We start from the raw sequence: 16,011 nt of genomic DNA on the forward strand, positions 1-16,011 counted from the left end.
GATACACAAATATGCACTCATATGTGCGCCGCCAAACATACATGCCAACACATACACGAGTGGTCGAGTTTCATGTGCACAGAAGTGGTGCTTAAAAAGCTGTCAGACACAGTGGTGTTTTTGTTCACGATCAAACTCACCACAACGTTCAAATAAACTGATTAACTGAGCATTATCACAAAATCATGCATGTATAATATTAAGACTGAAGAGTAATATTTATGTTTATTTGCTGTAGAGTCACAAATCAGCAGCTGTTTTCTCCCAGCACCAAACAGCAACTCTTTTAAGGTGATAATATGTCAGTGTTGTGTTTACAGCTTGTTGCACTGCCTCGAAATGGTCAAAGAAATCAGTTACTGTAATTCAGGTTTATGAACTGAAAAGATAAGTTTGGTTTATTATTAATTGGCCTTATTTTCACATAGCTTAGTTTTAATATTTACAATATTATGAGGTAATAATACAAATTCAGAAATATCTATGTTTTCCATAGCTGAATAAACAAGCTGTTCTCAGAGGAAAATAAGGTCCAGAACACTGTTTGAAGCTATAAAGGTGGCAGGGTCCGCCACATATAAACAAAGTAAAACAGGATGAAATTGTGTTGTCCTTTAAGATCAGTTTGTTTATTCAGTCATGGAAATGAAGGGAGTTTGTTTATTTAGTTTGTTTAGCCATAAAAAAAAAAATCTTTCTCTTCTGATTACATTTTTTTCCCAAAAACTGCGCCTATAAAGACAGCGTGACAGTCAGAATGGGCGATTAAGCAAACAAAAATTACAAACTATTTGTTTTGTGCACCAAAAATGATGGAAAACTGTGTGGCCACAAGTTTCCCAGGAGGCTGAGCTGTAAAATTCTACTGTAAACCTTTGTTTTCTCTTCTTTTTTGATTATCTTAGCTGGTGGTTCATTCAAAACAAATGTCTTACTGCTCATGTTTCTTCAGCAAATAACTTAATAAGTATATAAGGATGGTCAAAACTACTAAAGCACAACCAAAGCTGTAACAACTATCATTTAAACACATTCTGACTCTTCACCCCGTCGCTCAGCAGTAAAAAGATGTAAAGTGGGACCCAGTTGCTCAGTGATGCCTCACAGAGACCACAGCTGGACTTCAGATGTCTGTGTATGTGTGTGTGTTTGTGTGTGTGTGCTGCGAAATTATCTGATAACTAAGTTGATAATAAATAAATTTGATTAGTGTTCTTCAGTCCAGGTTCTTGGGGCCCCCCGCCACACATAATTCAAATGAACGGGTCGTTATCAGAGCTTGATGACACGCTGATCATTTGACTCAGGTGTGTGTCGGACAGTCGGCTTTTTTATGTGAAAATGCAACATAAGTACAGACACACAGAGAGATATGAAAACTTATAGATACTATCACTTTTGCGTGTCATGCTGAGTGTGTGTTCTTTACACATTGACAAAAAATTGGCAGCGGAAGCAACACAGCGGATTCAAATGCAAACGGAAAGACAGCAAACAATTACAGTAAAACAAGCCAGGATGGAAAATAGACTTGGAAACAAACAATAATAATAAAAAAAATCCCTGTGTGGGTCGAGTTACAGTTTGTAGGGTCGGAAAAGACAGCAGAGGGCGGAAAGACAGAGGAAAAATGAAAAGGGAGAGGTGAGGGAAGAAACATGGGGAGAGACCGGGACTACAGCCAAATCCACTTCCAGACTTGTTAAAGCACTACAGCACACACACACAAACACACACACACACACACACACAGAAAGAGAGAGAGGCTCCCTGACTAAGCACTGAGTTAATAAGGGACCTCCTAGCATCACAAACCTTTAATGTATGCACTCTGGTGGGTCTATGCATCACACACACACACGCACACATTAACACCACAACAAGCCACTGTCATTAAGTTATAAAGCTTTATTGGAAGTTAATTGCTGAGCCAACTGCTTTTCTGTGTGAGGTATCTGATGCATAACACAAAGTGGCAGCAGTAGAGGTTTTCACACACATACACGCCGTTCACTGAACCCTCCGACACTGTCAGCAAGTTAAAAGAAAAAGTCAAGGAAGCGAACAACTACAACAAGAGAAAAACATTTGGGTTAAACATCAGTGTGACATCGCCTCCAGGAAAATGTGCGTCTGCCGGCGCCATAAATCAGCTGAATCCCTCCAGTCAGACATATTAAAAACATATTACAGACATGCGAGGGACACACTAAAAGGATTCAGAGGCCATAGGTCGAGATTACCCACAGCCTCCCCCGAGCGCTTTCCAATAACGTGATGGATTATGTGTTTTTTTATAATCCTGGACTGCAGTGAAAGTGAAGAGAATGTGTGTCAGTGTGAGTTTGGTTCAAGACAAGGTCATTTGTATCAGCTGCTTTAAAGTATTAGCACTCTTTGAAAAGATCTTTGAGACGTCTTTTTTCTTTTTTTTACCAAAGCAATATAGCACTCAACCAGCGTGTCTGAAAACAACTGGAATACAACTACATCAACATGCTGCACTAAAGTTGAAAAGCAAATGTATATAATGTACAGTATATGTAGTTATTGATCAAAGGCTGATCATTAACAATAGTTATAATAAGTCAACCTCAAGTCAAGACCAACGAGTCTCAAGTTAAAGATATAGTATGAAACATTTCAACAATTAAATGACTCGACTTTCTGTTATATATTTTGTTGAGTTGTTTCTTACATCATCCCAAATGTTTCCAATAATGTTCAAACCCAGAGAAATCTGTCATTTCTGTTCAGAGTAACGGCACGTTTCATTTGGTCGCCTGTCACTAAAGCGTCCAGGATAACATCAGATGATACATCAGAGAGAGAGGAAGGAAGTCTGTGAACGTGACTAAACATTGGTGAATAAAACTTTAACACATCATCATCTGTTACAGTTTCAGCCTGAGTCACGTCAGTTATTTTTCAATCAGCAATGGTAGTTGTTTAACAGTGAAGACAACAACTCCCATCAACCCATGCTTCTTTACGATGTAATCAAACTACGTCTTTTGTTTTTTATTCTTGGATCAGGAGACCCCTAGCGGCAGAAAATACATACTGTCATTTCCATTGCTAAGTGATTATTCTTAATTATTCATACACTTTTATTTAGGGATGCACGATAATACCTGTAAAATGAAATCAGCATCGGCCCAAAATGAATATTTCTGCCGATATGATAGGCCATTTTGATGCCATTTTAATTGTGCATGTCATGCAAACTGTTGACTATGTAGTTTTCTTCTTTTGCCTCCTGGATGTGTTGCATGTCTGCATCTGCCAGTGGGCCATCGTGATAAAAAATACAAAAATTCAATAAAACCAACTTAGAATATCTTTCTGCTTTATCACTGTTAGACAATACTGACTTGGCCAAGAGCTTCCAGCCAAGCTGGAACCTAGAGCTTAAAGACCAGATGTGATGCACTTTCTGTTTCAGACATCGCAGACCTTTGACGGGTCAAATAAGAAACAATCACATCAAACAAGCAAACAAAATTGTAATAATCCACAATCCAAGTGTGGAAGTGGGTTAAGATGCTAAATGTGTAATGTGCGCATGTGTATTAGAACAGAGGTGCAATGGAGGTGACCTCAAAGATTAAGAGATGCTTATACAAAAATACATCTCTGTTATTGCGTATTAATTCTTCAGAATAAAAATGTATTGACAATAAATCCTTTCATCTTTGCAGGGATTAAAATATTTTCCTTCGTGGCTCAGGGTCAGATTGGGTTTAAACCATCATAGCATGCATTCCCTCTCATACACACACCAACTGGCATTCAAGACAAAAGTCACATTAAAAACAGACGCAAACCTGCTGAGGATGATAGCAAAAACCTACAGCCTGAGACCACAGGTACTTTAGTTCTTGTTAAAACTCCTGCGAGGAATTCCCCGTTTATCTGTCCGAGCGGAGGGTGAATGTCAGCTATGTGAGCAGAGATATGTGCATATCATATCCTGTCCCTTCACAGCTGATACTCAGCCCACACAGGCCGCCCCGCACTGATTGATTGGACAGAATTTCTGTCAAGGAGTCAAAGTGTTTCCTCGTATCAGAGGAGAAAATAAACACTCTCAAGTGAGAAAACAAATCTGAAGCGCTGAACCCCAAACAACCAAACTAATCTACACTCAGTCGTGTTTGTATGAAATGTTTCTGTCTCTCACACGCACAAACACACACGCTCGTCATATGCCACTGGCGCCGTCACCTCTGACCTCCTGGCAGCCTCTGGGGCCTCATTACCCACACTGCACCTCTCCTGCGTGGACTATCACTGACAGTAATGTGACCCTTTCTGACGACGGTGCCACGTCGGAGACACCGTTACGACACGTACAGCTCGCACACACACACATACAGACAAAACACACAAAAATAAACAATACCAACAGTCGCCACGACGCCTGTGCATGTCAATCAAAAGGGACACACTCTGAGGATAAGAGATACGGACAGGGGTCAGAGTTGGACTCATTAATCATCTCCTCAGACTCTTGTAACACCGTCTCTGGGTACTTGAGTCCGAGAGGGAAAAAAAGAAAAAAGATGTGAATTTAAAAACAAAGGGAAAAAATACAGTGCTTTAAAAAGTAACCGGAGTAGAAGTAACAATATCGTGTTAAAATATTATTTTGGTAAAAGTGTAAGTTACCCATATGAACAGTACTTGACTTTAAGTTAAGCAATACATTTATTTTAAAATGAGCTACGTTGTCTCTGATGCAGCATGTAACCTGCAAAGTAACTAGTTCCTAAAGTTATCAAATAAACACAGTGGAGTAAAAAGTACAAAATTTTCCTCCAAAATGTAGTGTAAGTATAAAGTAGCTGAAAATGGAAATACTCAAGAAATGTACAAGTATGTCTAAATTTTACTTAAGTAGAGCACTTGAGTAAATGTACTTAGTTACATTCCGTCATGTTCTTTTTGGCACAAGAGACATTTTTCAATGTTTTTTCTCTTTTATTTCAATATACATTTACTATCGCATTATCTGTTATTGACTGGACAGATTACCAGGGATGGAATGTAACTAAGTACATTTACTCAAGTACCGTACTTCATTTTGATGTTTTTGTACCTCACTTGAGTGTTTCCATTTTCTGCTACTCTATACTTCAGCTCCGATACAGTCTGGATGCAAATATTGCACTTTTTACTCCACAACATTGATGTGGCAAGTTTAGTTACTAGTTACACTGCAGATTGATGCATCAGGGCTAAAGAAGTACATTTTTAAATAAATGTATTTTTTTGGCAATTGGAAAAAGAAAAGAAAAAGAAAATATTGACTGTTTATTTAAAAAATGCTGGATATCAGATCTGATCATCAGTCGACCCATGGTACACACATACATGTAAATATATGTATAATTTACTTGTACTTTTTATACTTAAGAACATTTAATATCAGATTTAATATACTTCTACTGAAGTACTATTAGTATGGGTCACTATCAATTTTGCTGAAGCAATTTCTTAACAAGTATGACTTTTGGGTACTTTGGGTACCTAAAATGAATAAATAAAGGGAACCTGTTTTTGTTCTGGAGAAGAGATGATAAGCTTCTGAGTGTTTTCACACAACAAATTCCAGCAAACCAAAACTTCAAAGCACAAAATGTTTGTGTTTTTTTTGGTCGAGCTCGCCGGCATATCTGTGTTTATGCACCTGAATGTGCATGTGTTGTGTATGTGTACTCCATGCATGTATGTGTGTGTGTGTTGTAGTAGAAACAGTATATCATTACTTCTGGGTGGTTGAGGTTTGACTTTCTGGCTGGGAATCCTGTGGGAGACATTCCCAGAAGTCCGGTTTTATCCCAAAGCGGGAATGCAAACAATCCATCTGAATGGACACTGAACACAAACACACACACACTCTCTTATCTTACCTGCTGATCCACTCGTCATCTTTGCAACAGCCTGACATGAAAAAAAGAGAAGAAATACACAATGAGTACTAAAAACAAAAGCAATAAAATACACAAACACTTACGTGGATTGACATGAACAGTCTAAGGCTTCGGAGAATGTAAACTCAATATCAGCCAGAGGCAGTGACTCAGTTTCCCTGAACAGCAACAGAAGCCATGCTGGGAAAATGACCCAAATTCCAAATCTGGTTCAAGCAAAAGAAACACATTTCCTGAGTGTTTACACTATATGATCATATGAAAACCTAATAAGCACTCACAGTTTATTTGTTTAACTATTAACTAGAGTTTTATTGAAATTAAAAAGTGAAAAAAGTAAAATAAGTCTTTTTTTTATTCGGTGACATCCACTTAATGAATGAGACTGGAGTCTCTTTTTCAGGAAAAGAGACTTAAATCATAATAAATGATGCAATTACATTAGAGGAAATTGGAAAGGATGTTTCATACAATATGTGTCAGTGTGTGTGTTTGTGTGTGTGTGTGGGAGAGAGAGAGAGCTGATTTGGAAAGAAACCAAGTAGAAAAACAGGGCATGCCAGAAAAGGTCATCAAAATAGATGATGGGACTTAATAACAAGGGAAGAGGGAAGAAAATAAGATCAAGACCAGTCACAGTAAAATCCAGCAGCAACAACCCACGACTCAAATGTTCAATAGCTTGAATATTAACACAGGAAATGAAAGATTCTGATCATGAGGCGTACATCAAACTCCTTAAAATTTCCCAGAACCCATGGGAATTGACAAAACATGAGATCAGGGAACTAAATGGCCAGGATTGATTTCCTAATTAGTCTGTGAAACATCATAACAACACAGATATTGTATCATAAATGCTGCCTCTGGAATAGGAAAACCCCACATCCATCCAAAGGTCATCAGAAGCTGGGATTTGGCAAATGATGCACCTGCAGTTTTGCAATTACACAGGAAATTCTGCGTGATTCTCAAGGGTTTTCCTTGGGCCTGAGATCATATACTGTAAATTACTAAACAAACAAGGCATCATCTCACTGTCAAGTAGAAACTCAGATCTTAAAGGGTAACTCCACCAATTTTACACGTTAGAGTGTGTTTACAGGTCTTGGGGTGTACAACTGCAAATGTGAAAAAAGTTGCATTTTGGGTAATGTAGGCACCAGGTTTTGAAAAGGAAGAAGAACTCACTGAATAAAACAGGCAATATCTCTTGATCATTTTATCAGATAACATGCAGCTTCCTCTGGAGCCACAAAAGGCTTTATATTACTTCACACATGCAGTAGTACTCCACAAGACCTGTGAACACAGTTTAATGTGGGAAATTGGTGGAGTTACCCTTTAAGAACCAATACAACAGTGTATAAATACATTACAAGTAAAAGTCATGCATTCAAATTTCACTTTTTTCAAGGGTATGAGCAGTGAAATATACTATATATATATATACATATATAAGTACCAAAAGTAGAAGTACAATTTATGCAGAAAGACCCATTTCAGAATACTGTATATTATATTATTAGATTACAATTATTGATGCATTAGTGTGAAATTTTACGTACTTTATATAATCCTGGGTAGCTTAACCTACAAAGAACAAGTACCTCTGAATTGTATAGTACTGTGCATGAGGAAATGTAATTTGTTACTTTCCACCACTGATTTTAAGTCATAGATGCTTCTCAAAATTGCAAGAAACACTCAGATTTATCTCTTACTAACCTGAGAACACCATCCATCACTCATTTAAATGTAGTTAACATTTAAGAAATAATGATAAATAACTTGTGTTAAGTTTGTGTGTGTGTGTGTGTGTGTATGTGTGTGTGTGTGTGTGTGTGTGTGTGTGTGTGTGTGTGTGTGTGTGTGTCCATGTCAGTTTGGACAGCTGTACTTTATCAGTCACGGTTGGGGGAAAATAAACCCACTTCTTAGCATCAGTCTGATCCCACGGCCCCTGCTGCTCTTTGTGCCTACCTACACATCCACACACAACACACACACATCCAGTACACGCACACATATTCACTAACAATCCTGACACTTCGGGATCAGCAAACTACTGGCAGCACTTACAAAGGCATGATCCTCAGTATTTGGCAGAGGCATGACAACTGTTGTGGAGGCAGGACAGTGAGCCTAAATCTGACCTGCATCAGACCTACAGTATATCTATACAAAACCTGAGATGTAAAGTTAGTTTTTGTATTTCTTGGTTACATATAACTGTTGTTTTAACAGCATTAAAATGACAATATGTCAGAGTGCAAAAGTTTGAACATTTTTACTTTTCAACTAAATATAGCCCCAAAAAACAGTAAGAAGTTAGTATGAAGACAAAACACTTCCAACTCAAGATCTACTTATTCCAGAGCTTTCAATCACATGTTCAACTACTATGGCCAAGAACAAACGTTCATGTTTAAAGTAGCAATCTGGAAGATTTTCACCTTAGTAACGTCTATCTATCACTAAATGAGGTAATAAAATTGGTGAGTCCATTTCCCACAAATGTATATATTGCAATATTTATATATTTGCAGAATTATGAGCTGGTTGTCTGTGGCAAAAAAAAACATTTAAATGCTCTTTAAAGTTTCTGCTTCTGCCCCTTCAAAGCATTTAACTAGCAAATCACAAGTTGACTTTTATTATGAAGTAGTCAATGTGTTTGTCAGCGAGCTTAGCGTTTACTGCTATCGTTCATCAAAAATGTGTCTACAAAACAAGACAATGATCATTTTTGGCATTTGTTTACAGCAGATAAGTTTGAAATATTGCAGGAGCAGCTGCAGTGATCTGTTAGATGAAGAGTTGCAGAGGACAGGTTACACACCTCCAACTTCTCAGTAAAGTAACCAACTCCTTCTCACTAACTCCAACTCATGCCATGCGCAGCATAAAATCAGCACACAGTTGTTGTCATTGAAAATGGCCAATTATTTGCTGCCTCCAGATTTCTGTGACCTGGAGTATTAAACCATATTTGCTGTAACCACCAGTAAACAAACCAGGACTTAAGTCTTCGAGATTACATTTTAACCCTTGAGACGACACGGAAAGCTAACAGCTACTCAGTTGGCATGCCAACCGATCTATATCCATGACAACTAACCAAACTCCATCCACTGATGAAGATACGGTTGAAACGGTATGAAAAAATCAGCCTGTTACTGCTGTAGAGATCTACTTTTTAAAAAAAGGTTGGTTTTGCCTTTTCCCCTCTCTTCATCTGTCTCACAGTTGTGCATGTTGAGCAGTGATATTTACAGCATGTGTGGTAGTTTTTGTTGTTGCCGCAGTGCTGAAACAGAAAAATGATGACCTTGCATGTTGCTGGATGGAGCAGAGCTGCCTCATCCTTTAACTTTCACCTTATTTACACAACAGCAGGGGACATGCAGACTGGACAGAAGCCCAGAGAGAGAAAGAGGGAGGGAGGGAGGAGACATGATACAATAGTCAGAAGAGAAAGTGAGGGAAACATTTACTCTTCTGTAAAGAGCTTAGGGTGGAACTTCCCATTGTAAGATATGAAATACAACAAAAGGGCGTTAGAGGTCGATGTGTTTTTAAAGAGAGAACAGCTATAACAATGTAAAAAATAAACTGTTATGTCTCCAACACTCCCAGACACACCCACAGAGGGAGAGTTTCGCTCACCCTGACACGTCGAGTGTGGAGATGTGTGGCGGACGAGAGGGACGAGCGGGTCAGCGGTCTGCTGCGGGTCAAAGGTCGCGAGGGGCGCCTTGTCAGTGGCTCATGTTTGTCTGGAGCTCTGCAGGTTCCCTGATCCTGACTCAGCACTCGGCTCACTGTCATGCCCACAGCCGGAGCTCCCTGGGAGGACAGAGAAGATGAAGTCAGATGGTGAACAGAAAAGACTATAAAGATTAAAAACTTGAACTAGGAGACTTTCAAGTGACCCTGTTTCAAGTGTAATGAAGTTGCAAAGTTGTCATGAAAATACAGATCTTAAAATTGTCATTTTCGGCTAAAAATTTAAGAGTAAAAAGTTTGTTTTTAACACTGGAAACAGTAGCTGACTAATACTGTAACTTTTAAGAACAGAAATCTGTGAAGCACAAAAGATGAAAATTCAAACATCTCAACAGGGCAACTCTGCTGAAGAAAACTGTGTGATACAACAAAAGCTCCAAGAGAGGTGAGGTAGATTTTTTTCAGCTACAGGGCTAGTGTTTGCTAATTTTATAAATAAGTTGAATCTATGGGGAAAAAAAAAAAGAAATTATAACCTGTTTTCACAGACGAAGAAAAAAAAATTAAAAACACCTTTTTCTTCACCTTTTCTTAAGTCATAAATACGGGAGGGAAAACAATTTCTTTTTCAGACTGGCCTCTCAGGGCCTCCGTACAAGTCAGTCAAAAGGTGGAATAAAATAAGATGCTTTTCATTTACACATCTGTTCTTCAACATCAAACATCTTTAAACTTTGGATTTAAAATAATGACATGAGCAAAAACTAAAATTCATTTGTTATACAAAGATTAAATTATCATCATGACCACATGTTTTGTAAATCCTTTTTCTTCTTGTTACAGATATTTATCGTTTTCTCTCTCCTTACTCTCCCTAAACACAAATTAACTAATTTTTAAACTGCTGCCCATTCTTCTTATTTATTGTCTTGTTTGTTATATTAATTGCAGCTTATGTCTCATGCTAAATTTCACTGTGTCTCCTTTAATATCAGTGTATCTGTGTCTCCCCTGTCTCTTACCCGAGTCCCTGTCTTCATGTCACCTGCCCCTTCAGCAGCTCTCTGTATCTGCAGTGTGGTTTCTGTGGAGTATTTAGTGGAGCTGGTGTTGGAGGGTGAGTGTTTGAAGATATAAGACACTGCTGATGATGTGTCTGCCCTTCTCGCGTCCTGAAAAAAATCCCCAGCCCATCATCGTCCCCTGTGAATCTCCGCTCACTGACAACATGGGAAAGTCCATCCCAGCTTGACCTCGTGACTCAACTACCGTACGCACTTCAGTGGGGGGACCCGCCGCTGTGCTTCCCGCTCTCCCCTCCCATCACACACCGATAACATGGATGCTCTGCCAGTGTGAGTGTGTAGCTGAGAGTGAAGGAGGAATGGCAAACATTTCCGTGAACAGCATTTTTTCAACCAAGAACTGCACGGAGAGACACATTTTCCCTTCATCACAACATACAATGAGGGACTGTGTTGAAAATTCCCTTTCTGACCCTGCAGTGTTTCCATCATAGAGATGGCATGATGCTAACTATGCAGTCACAGTTAGATAACAACATCAAGGACATTGTGTCCGCAACTCAAACTGACAGTCAGTCAACTTCCCATCTAAATTTCTAATTTTGGTGTAGCTGTATTTCCACATTTGTTGGTCTTAATTGTGTTGAACACACGTCCTTGTTTGTCTGGGATTGTTTCAAGCTGGGTGTCCCGAGTCCCAACAAATACCTGTAAAACACTAAAATGTCCCAGTTTTCAACCTCCACTACCAAATTGTCCCAGTTTTGACCACAAATTATTATTTATTGTTATTATTATTAAATTATAGGCATGCATTATAGTCTATGATGCTTCAGTATGCTAATGGTTAGCTGTCATGCTACGTTACATGACAGTTGTTTTTATTAAAAACAGAGCTCCAGGAGGCTTACTGCTTCCCTTATAAATTACCTGGCAGAGAAGATGTTGCATGGATGTGTTTTTCCAATTTTATATGAATCCATCCAATAGCTGTTGAAATATTTAAGTCCGGACCAAAGTTTTGGACAAACAGACAAAATGGCATCACTAGAGCTATGATGCTAGCATGAAAGGCTGAAAAAGACAATAACAAAAGATATCTAAAATGGAAGAACTGAGGGGCTTCTTAAAAGTATGACTGACAGAATGAGGAGGAGCTGGTGGTTAAAGGACATTGTCTGAATACAGGACAGTGAGCGAAGAATCAATTAAAAGGTCGTCAGAAAATCCTGTTCGGAGAGAACAGTTATATCATCAGTCTTTCTATATTAAACCCGTGATTTGCAAAGACAAAAACTTCATTCTAGATATGAATAAAGACACTGTGTTGATTCTAAGAGGACGTTCTAAATTCATTTGAATTCAGTTTCTTTTTATGCAAACAATAAATCAGTTTGCCTCACACCCAACCCTGAACGCCTTTTACTGCCATAAAAAGAAAAAGTCATGCATTACCCCTCTGGGCTGGCGTCATTTAATCTTTATGACCCTATAAATATTTGACATTTTTGGGATAAATGGTCTCTCTGCTCCTCTTCCACTGTAGGGCAGGCAGCTGAACTGAACAGTTCTATTGATTTTGCTTTTTTATTAATCATCATTATTGTGTTGTATTGTGTGTTTTATCTTGTCACATAAAAATACTTGACAGAGAATGTGATAGACGAAGCTATAAATGTCTGTTTTACTGCTGTTTTCTTGGCTTGCCAGGCAGTTTGATTAAGATTAGCTTGATTAAATACAGCCTTTTTATATGAATTCCTCAAGTTCTGTGCTGTTGGTTTAAGAGCTATTTGAGGTTACCAGATTTACACTTGGTGAGCATAATGAGGCAGCTGGAATGCCCTGCGAGAGGCGAGCAGAGGAGCGCAGCACAGGAGCCGTTTACAAACTGCGTTCCTCTTCCAGAAATTGTGTTAAATAAACCTTTAAAATAACAGTCGGCTGGTCTGAGCTCAGCTCTCAGTATCTGTGGTTTAATGCTGTTTCCAGATGGATACCAGACGAGTCAGAAACCGCCTGATTTATGAAAGGCTTTAATGGCGGAAAAACAACAGCCTTGGAGACCATCCAAACTGTTATTCTTAATTAATCTACCTCATATTAAATCGGGGGAGAGACGACAATCCTGGCAACCCATTCCACTGAGTAGGCTCCCTGTCCAACATGTGTGTGGTACACTGATGGTAAATTCAGCTTGAGTGTGTGTGTGGCCACGAATTGTAAAGTTATTAGATTTGTCTAAAAATGGAACAATACATTAGTAAATAAGTGGCAATTTGGTGCTTTGATAAGACCATGTCACATCAAAAGTACAGCTCATGGCTTCTCAAACATATGAACAGGTCGTTCACCAAAATTCCTACTTTGAGCTGACAGAAGTGGCATTGATGACACGACATAGTTCTCATGACACTTGCGAGGTACAGCTAGTTCGTTTGTTTGTGTTTTCTTTTTCATGGCTTTATTAGACAGGACAGAGTGAGGAGCGACAGGAAATGGGATGAAGTTAGCATGCTAACCAGCTAGCTGCTAGCCACATTCAAACTGAAGAGGGGACAATCCGATAGTAAACAACACCAACAATCTCTCTTTGCTCGGAGCTCCCAGCCCGGGCAGAGTCAGCTAATACGACTGCTAGCTGCACCGTTAACTGAGCTTACTAGCTAACGGTGGCTACAGTTAGCAGCGTTTAGCATTAGCGTTTCCTCTGGTGGTATTCTGCCCATATTTGTTTGAATTCAAGAGGAGGTCAATTCTTACATACTGCACCTTTAAAGGTCCAGTGTGCAGAAGTTAGTAGCACCTAGCGGTTAAGGTTGCAGATAGCAACCAACTGAATACCCCTCAACTAACCCTCCCCTTACAAATGTTTAGCAGAACCTACAAAAAATTCAAAAGGCCCTTTCTGGAGCCAGTGTTTGGTCTGTATGGCGGTGCAACATTTCTGGCAATAGATCTACCTAAATCTGACACACTGGACGTTTAATGTCAGAATGTTACGCAGATCCATTGATGATAAATCACATTTGAGTAATTATCATAAAGTATCTGTGTTGGTTAGTTAGGATCAGTAGATTATTTGTCATGAAGAGAGACTCCCTACAGACTCCATTCAAAAACCATTAAAGTCCATTTAATGTTGTCTTCTTTTCAGCAAATGAAGATGTTGCTTCTTTACGCTCATAGACTTTGTTCCTGCTGAAGCTCTTTGGCTCGAGTCTGTTCAAAGCAACGTATAAATAAATCAGACTTGATTTAATTGTACTTGACTTACCGCGGTGCTCTGCTGCTCCTCCTTGGCATCCGCCTCGTCTCCGTAAGAGGAATTAGCGCTTTGGACTTCTTGGATCTCCTCATTTAGGTGATCCAACTTTTTCATCAGCACGGTCATGGGGTCACACGCAGCAGCCTGAACACACACACACACACACACACACACACACACACACACACACACACACACACACAGGTAAATATGGCGGAAGGGCAAACTCTGGGGTTAACTTGCACTGAGGCCTTTCAGGAGAAATCTGCTGAACCTAACACATACCCCTCTTCCTCATCCACCTACTCCACCCTTCATTACCTCCAGGTCCTTGCGGATGAACATTGCGCTTTCAGCCTAAGAAGGGGTACACAGTGTACCCTGCACTGTGGAGGAAGTGATACCTTCTAAGTGGGATTATTGGAGCAGAAGAGAAAAATAAGAGCCAAAGATAGAAGAATCAACTGTCTTTTGACGATATACAAACAGCAGTGTGGCCACATGTTGTGTTAATGTGTTGTAGTATCTGTCCATTCAACACAGCTCAGTTATGCACATAGCTACACCCTCGCTTTCCCTCTCTTTCCCTCTCCACCCATTGGTCATGGACTCTGACTGAGACACTTGTTCATTGGCCTTCCAAGAAATGAACAAACTGCTTTGTTTCTGGGCTCCGCTGCCAATCCCAGAGTCCCAGAGGCTGATAGCAGCACATAGGGCCCCTTTGACGAGCTCGAAAGCCAAAAACAGCCCCCTCACACACTCACACACACACATGCATGCATAGACACATGCATGCCCACACCCACCCACTCATGCACACAAACACACCCTTCTGTCCACTCCCATTCCCAAACCCATCATGTTGACCAGTTTAAAAAATATCTGCAGTAACGGCTTGGCAGTAAAGCCATTTCCTGTGTGTTACAGCCCCCACATCTCCAGATTCCTACACACAGAAGCACAGAGGGCTGTCTATGTGCAGCAGGGTGCTATTTTTACCCTCACTATGGGGGAGAGGGGCAGGGCGAGGGGAGAACACAGGCAGAGGAGGCCTTTCAGTGGCATGAGTGACTGCAAACATGAGCATAAGCAGAGTGGCACGTGAGTGTGGACACTTAGTCTTCACAGCAGAGTGCTCTCAAAGTTCATGAAATGTTAATAGGCTTCTGTCCAAAGTCTTTACAGAGGACAGAGCTCTTAATGCATCACTATATCTCTCCTGCAGGACCATTTCATTATTTGTTTTAACTGTCTTGAAAGGCTAAAACACCTCTTATGATGATACGTACTTTACGTCTAAGTATAAATAACTAAAGATGTGTAGGCTATCCTCGGTCTGTAAGTGTCTTCTCGTTCTCCTTGGAATAATCTACAGGAGGACTTGAAATTGTCAGACTTGGGGGAATTTAAGTCAATTTTACAAGATTGGAAAAACAGATTGCTCCTCAAGTTTCACAGATATTATTTCAGAAAATTGTACATGATTGTTTATTTGTTTGGTGTTTTTTAAGGAGAGGAGAGGAGCAGCAGCAGCAGCAGCGTTAAAGCCAGCTGGAGAGTGAATAAAGAGAGAGAAAAACACATTAATAAATAAATAAAACATTATTTTCTGATTTCAGTTAGTTACACTCTAAGTGTCATCCTATTCGGGGTTTGGCTCTTTGCTCTGCCTTTGTGTGCGTGTAGCCCTGCACTGCCCTTGGTCAAACCGACCTGCATCTCTTTCTGATAATACTACACAATAAAGAAATAAAGGAGCAGGGAAGCATCTCTGCAGATACAGATATCGCAACACACTTCTAGTGGGTCATACTTGATAATTGAGAGATATTACTTTTTTATGAGTCCATACATTGCTTTTTTGGCCACTTGAGGGCAGTGGAAACAAGTTGAGAGTACATTATTGGCATATCATCGCCCAGTCCAAGTCCAATATTCACTCTCGTTTTGCTCTTTTTTGGTCTCCACCAACTCCTGAGAAACAAGATGGCTCTTTAAAAAGTTTTCTCCACCAGCTGTTCACCAGCTAGTCGCTAACTGTGTCTGTCTG

At 39.7% G+C, this 16,011-nt stretch overlaps 1 protein-coding gene across 1 annotated transcript in view; it reads right to left on the minus strand.

The window, feature by feature from the left end:
* stard13a (StAR related lipid transfer domain containing 13a) overlaps positions 1-16,011 on the minus strand; it is a 61,570-nt gene that overhangs the window by 42,518 nt on the left and 3,041 nt on the right. The window contains exons 2-4 of the mRNA XM_073479379.1: positions 13,968-14,102; positions 9,606-9,785; positions 5,916-5,946 (exon numbers count right to left, since the gene is read on the minus strand). Of these exons, the coding sequence (XP_073335480.1) occupies positions 5,916-5,946; positions 9,606-9,785; positions 13,968-14,102 (346 nt within the window). The remainder of the gene's footprint in view (positions 1-5,915; positions 5,947-9,605; positions 9,786-13,967; positions 14,103-16,011) is intronic.

This window comes from Pagrus major, chromosome 13 (genome assembly GCF_040436345.1).
Source record: "Pagrus major chromosome 13, Pma_NU_1.0".
In the NCBI taxonomy this organism is placed as follows: domain Eukaryota; kingdom Metazoa; phylum Chordata; class Actinopteri; order Spariformes; family Sparidae; genus Pagrus; species Pagrus major.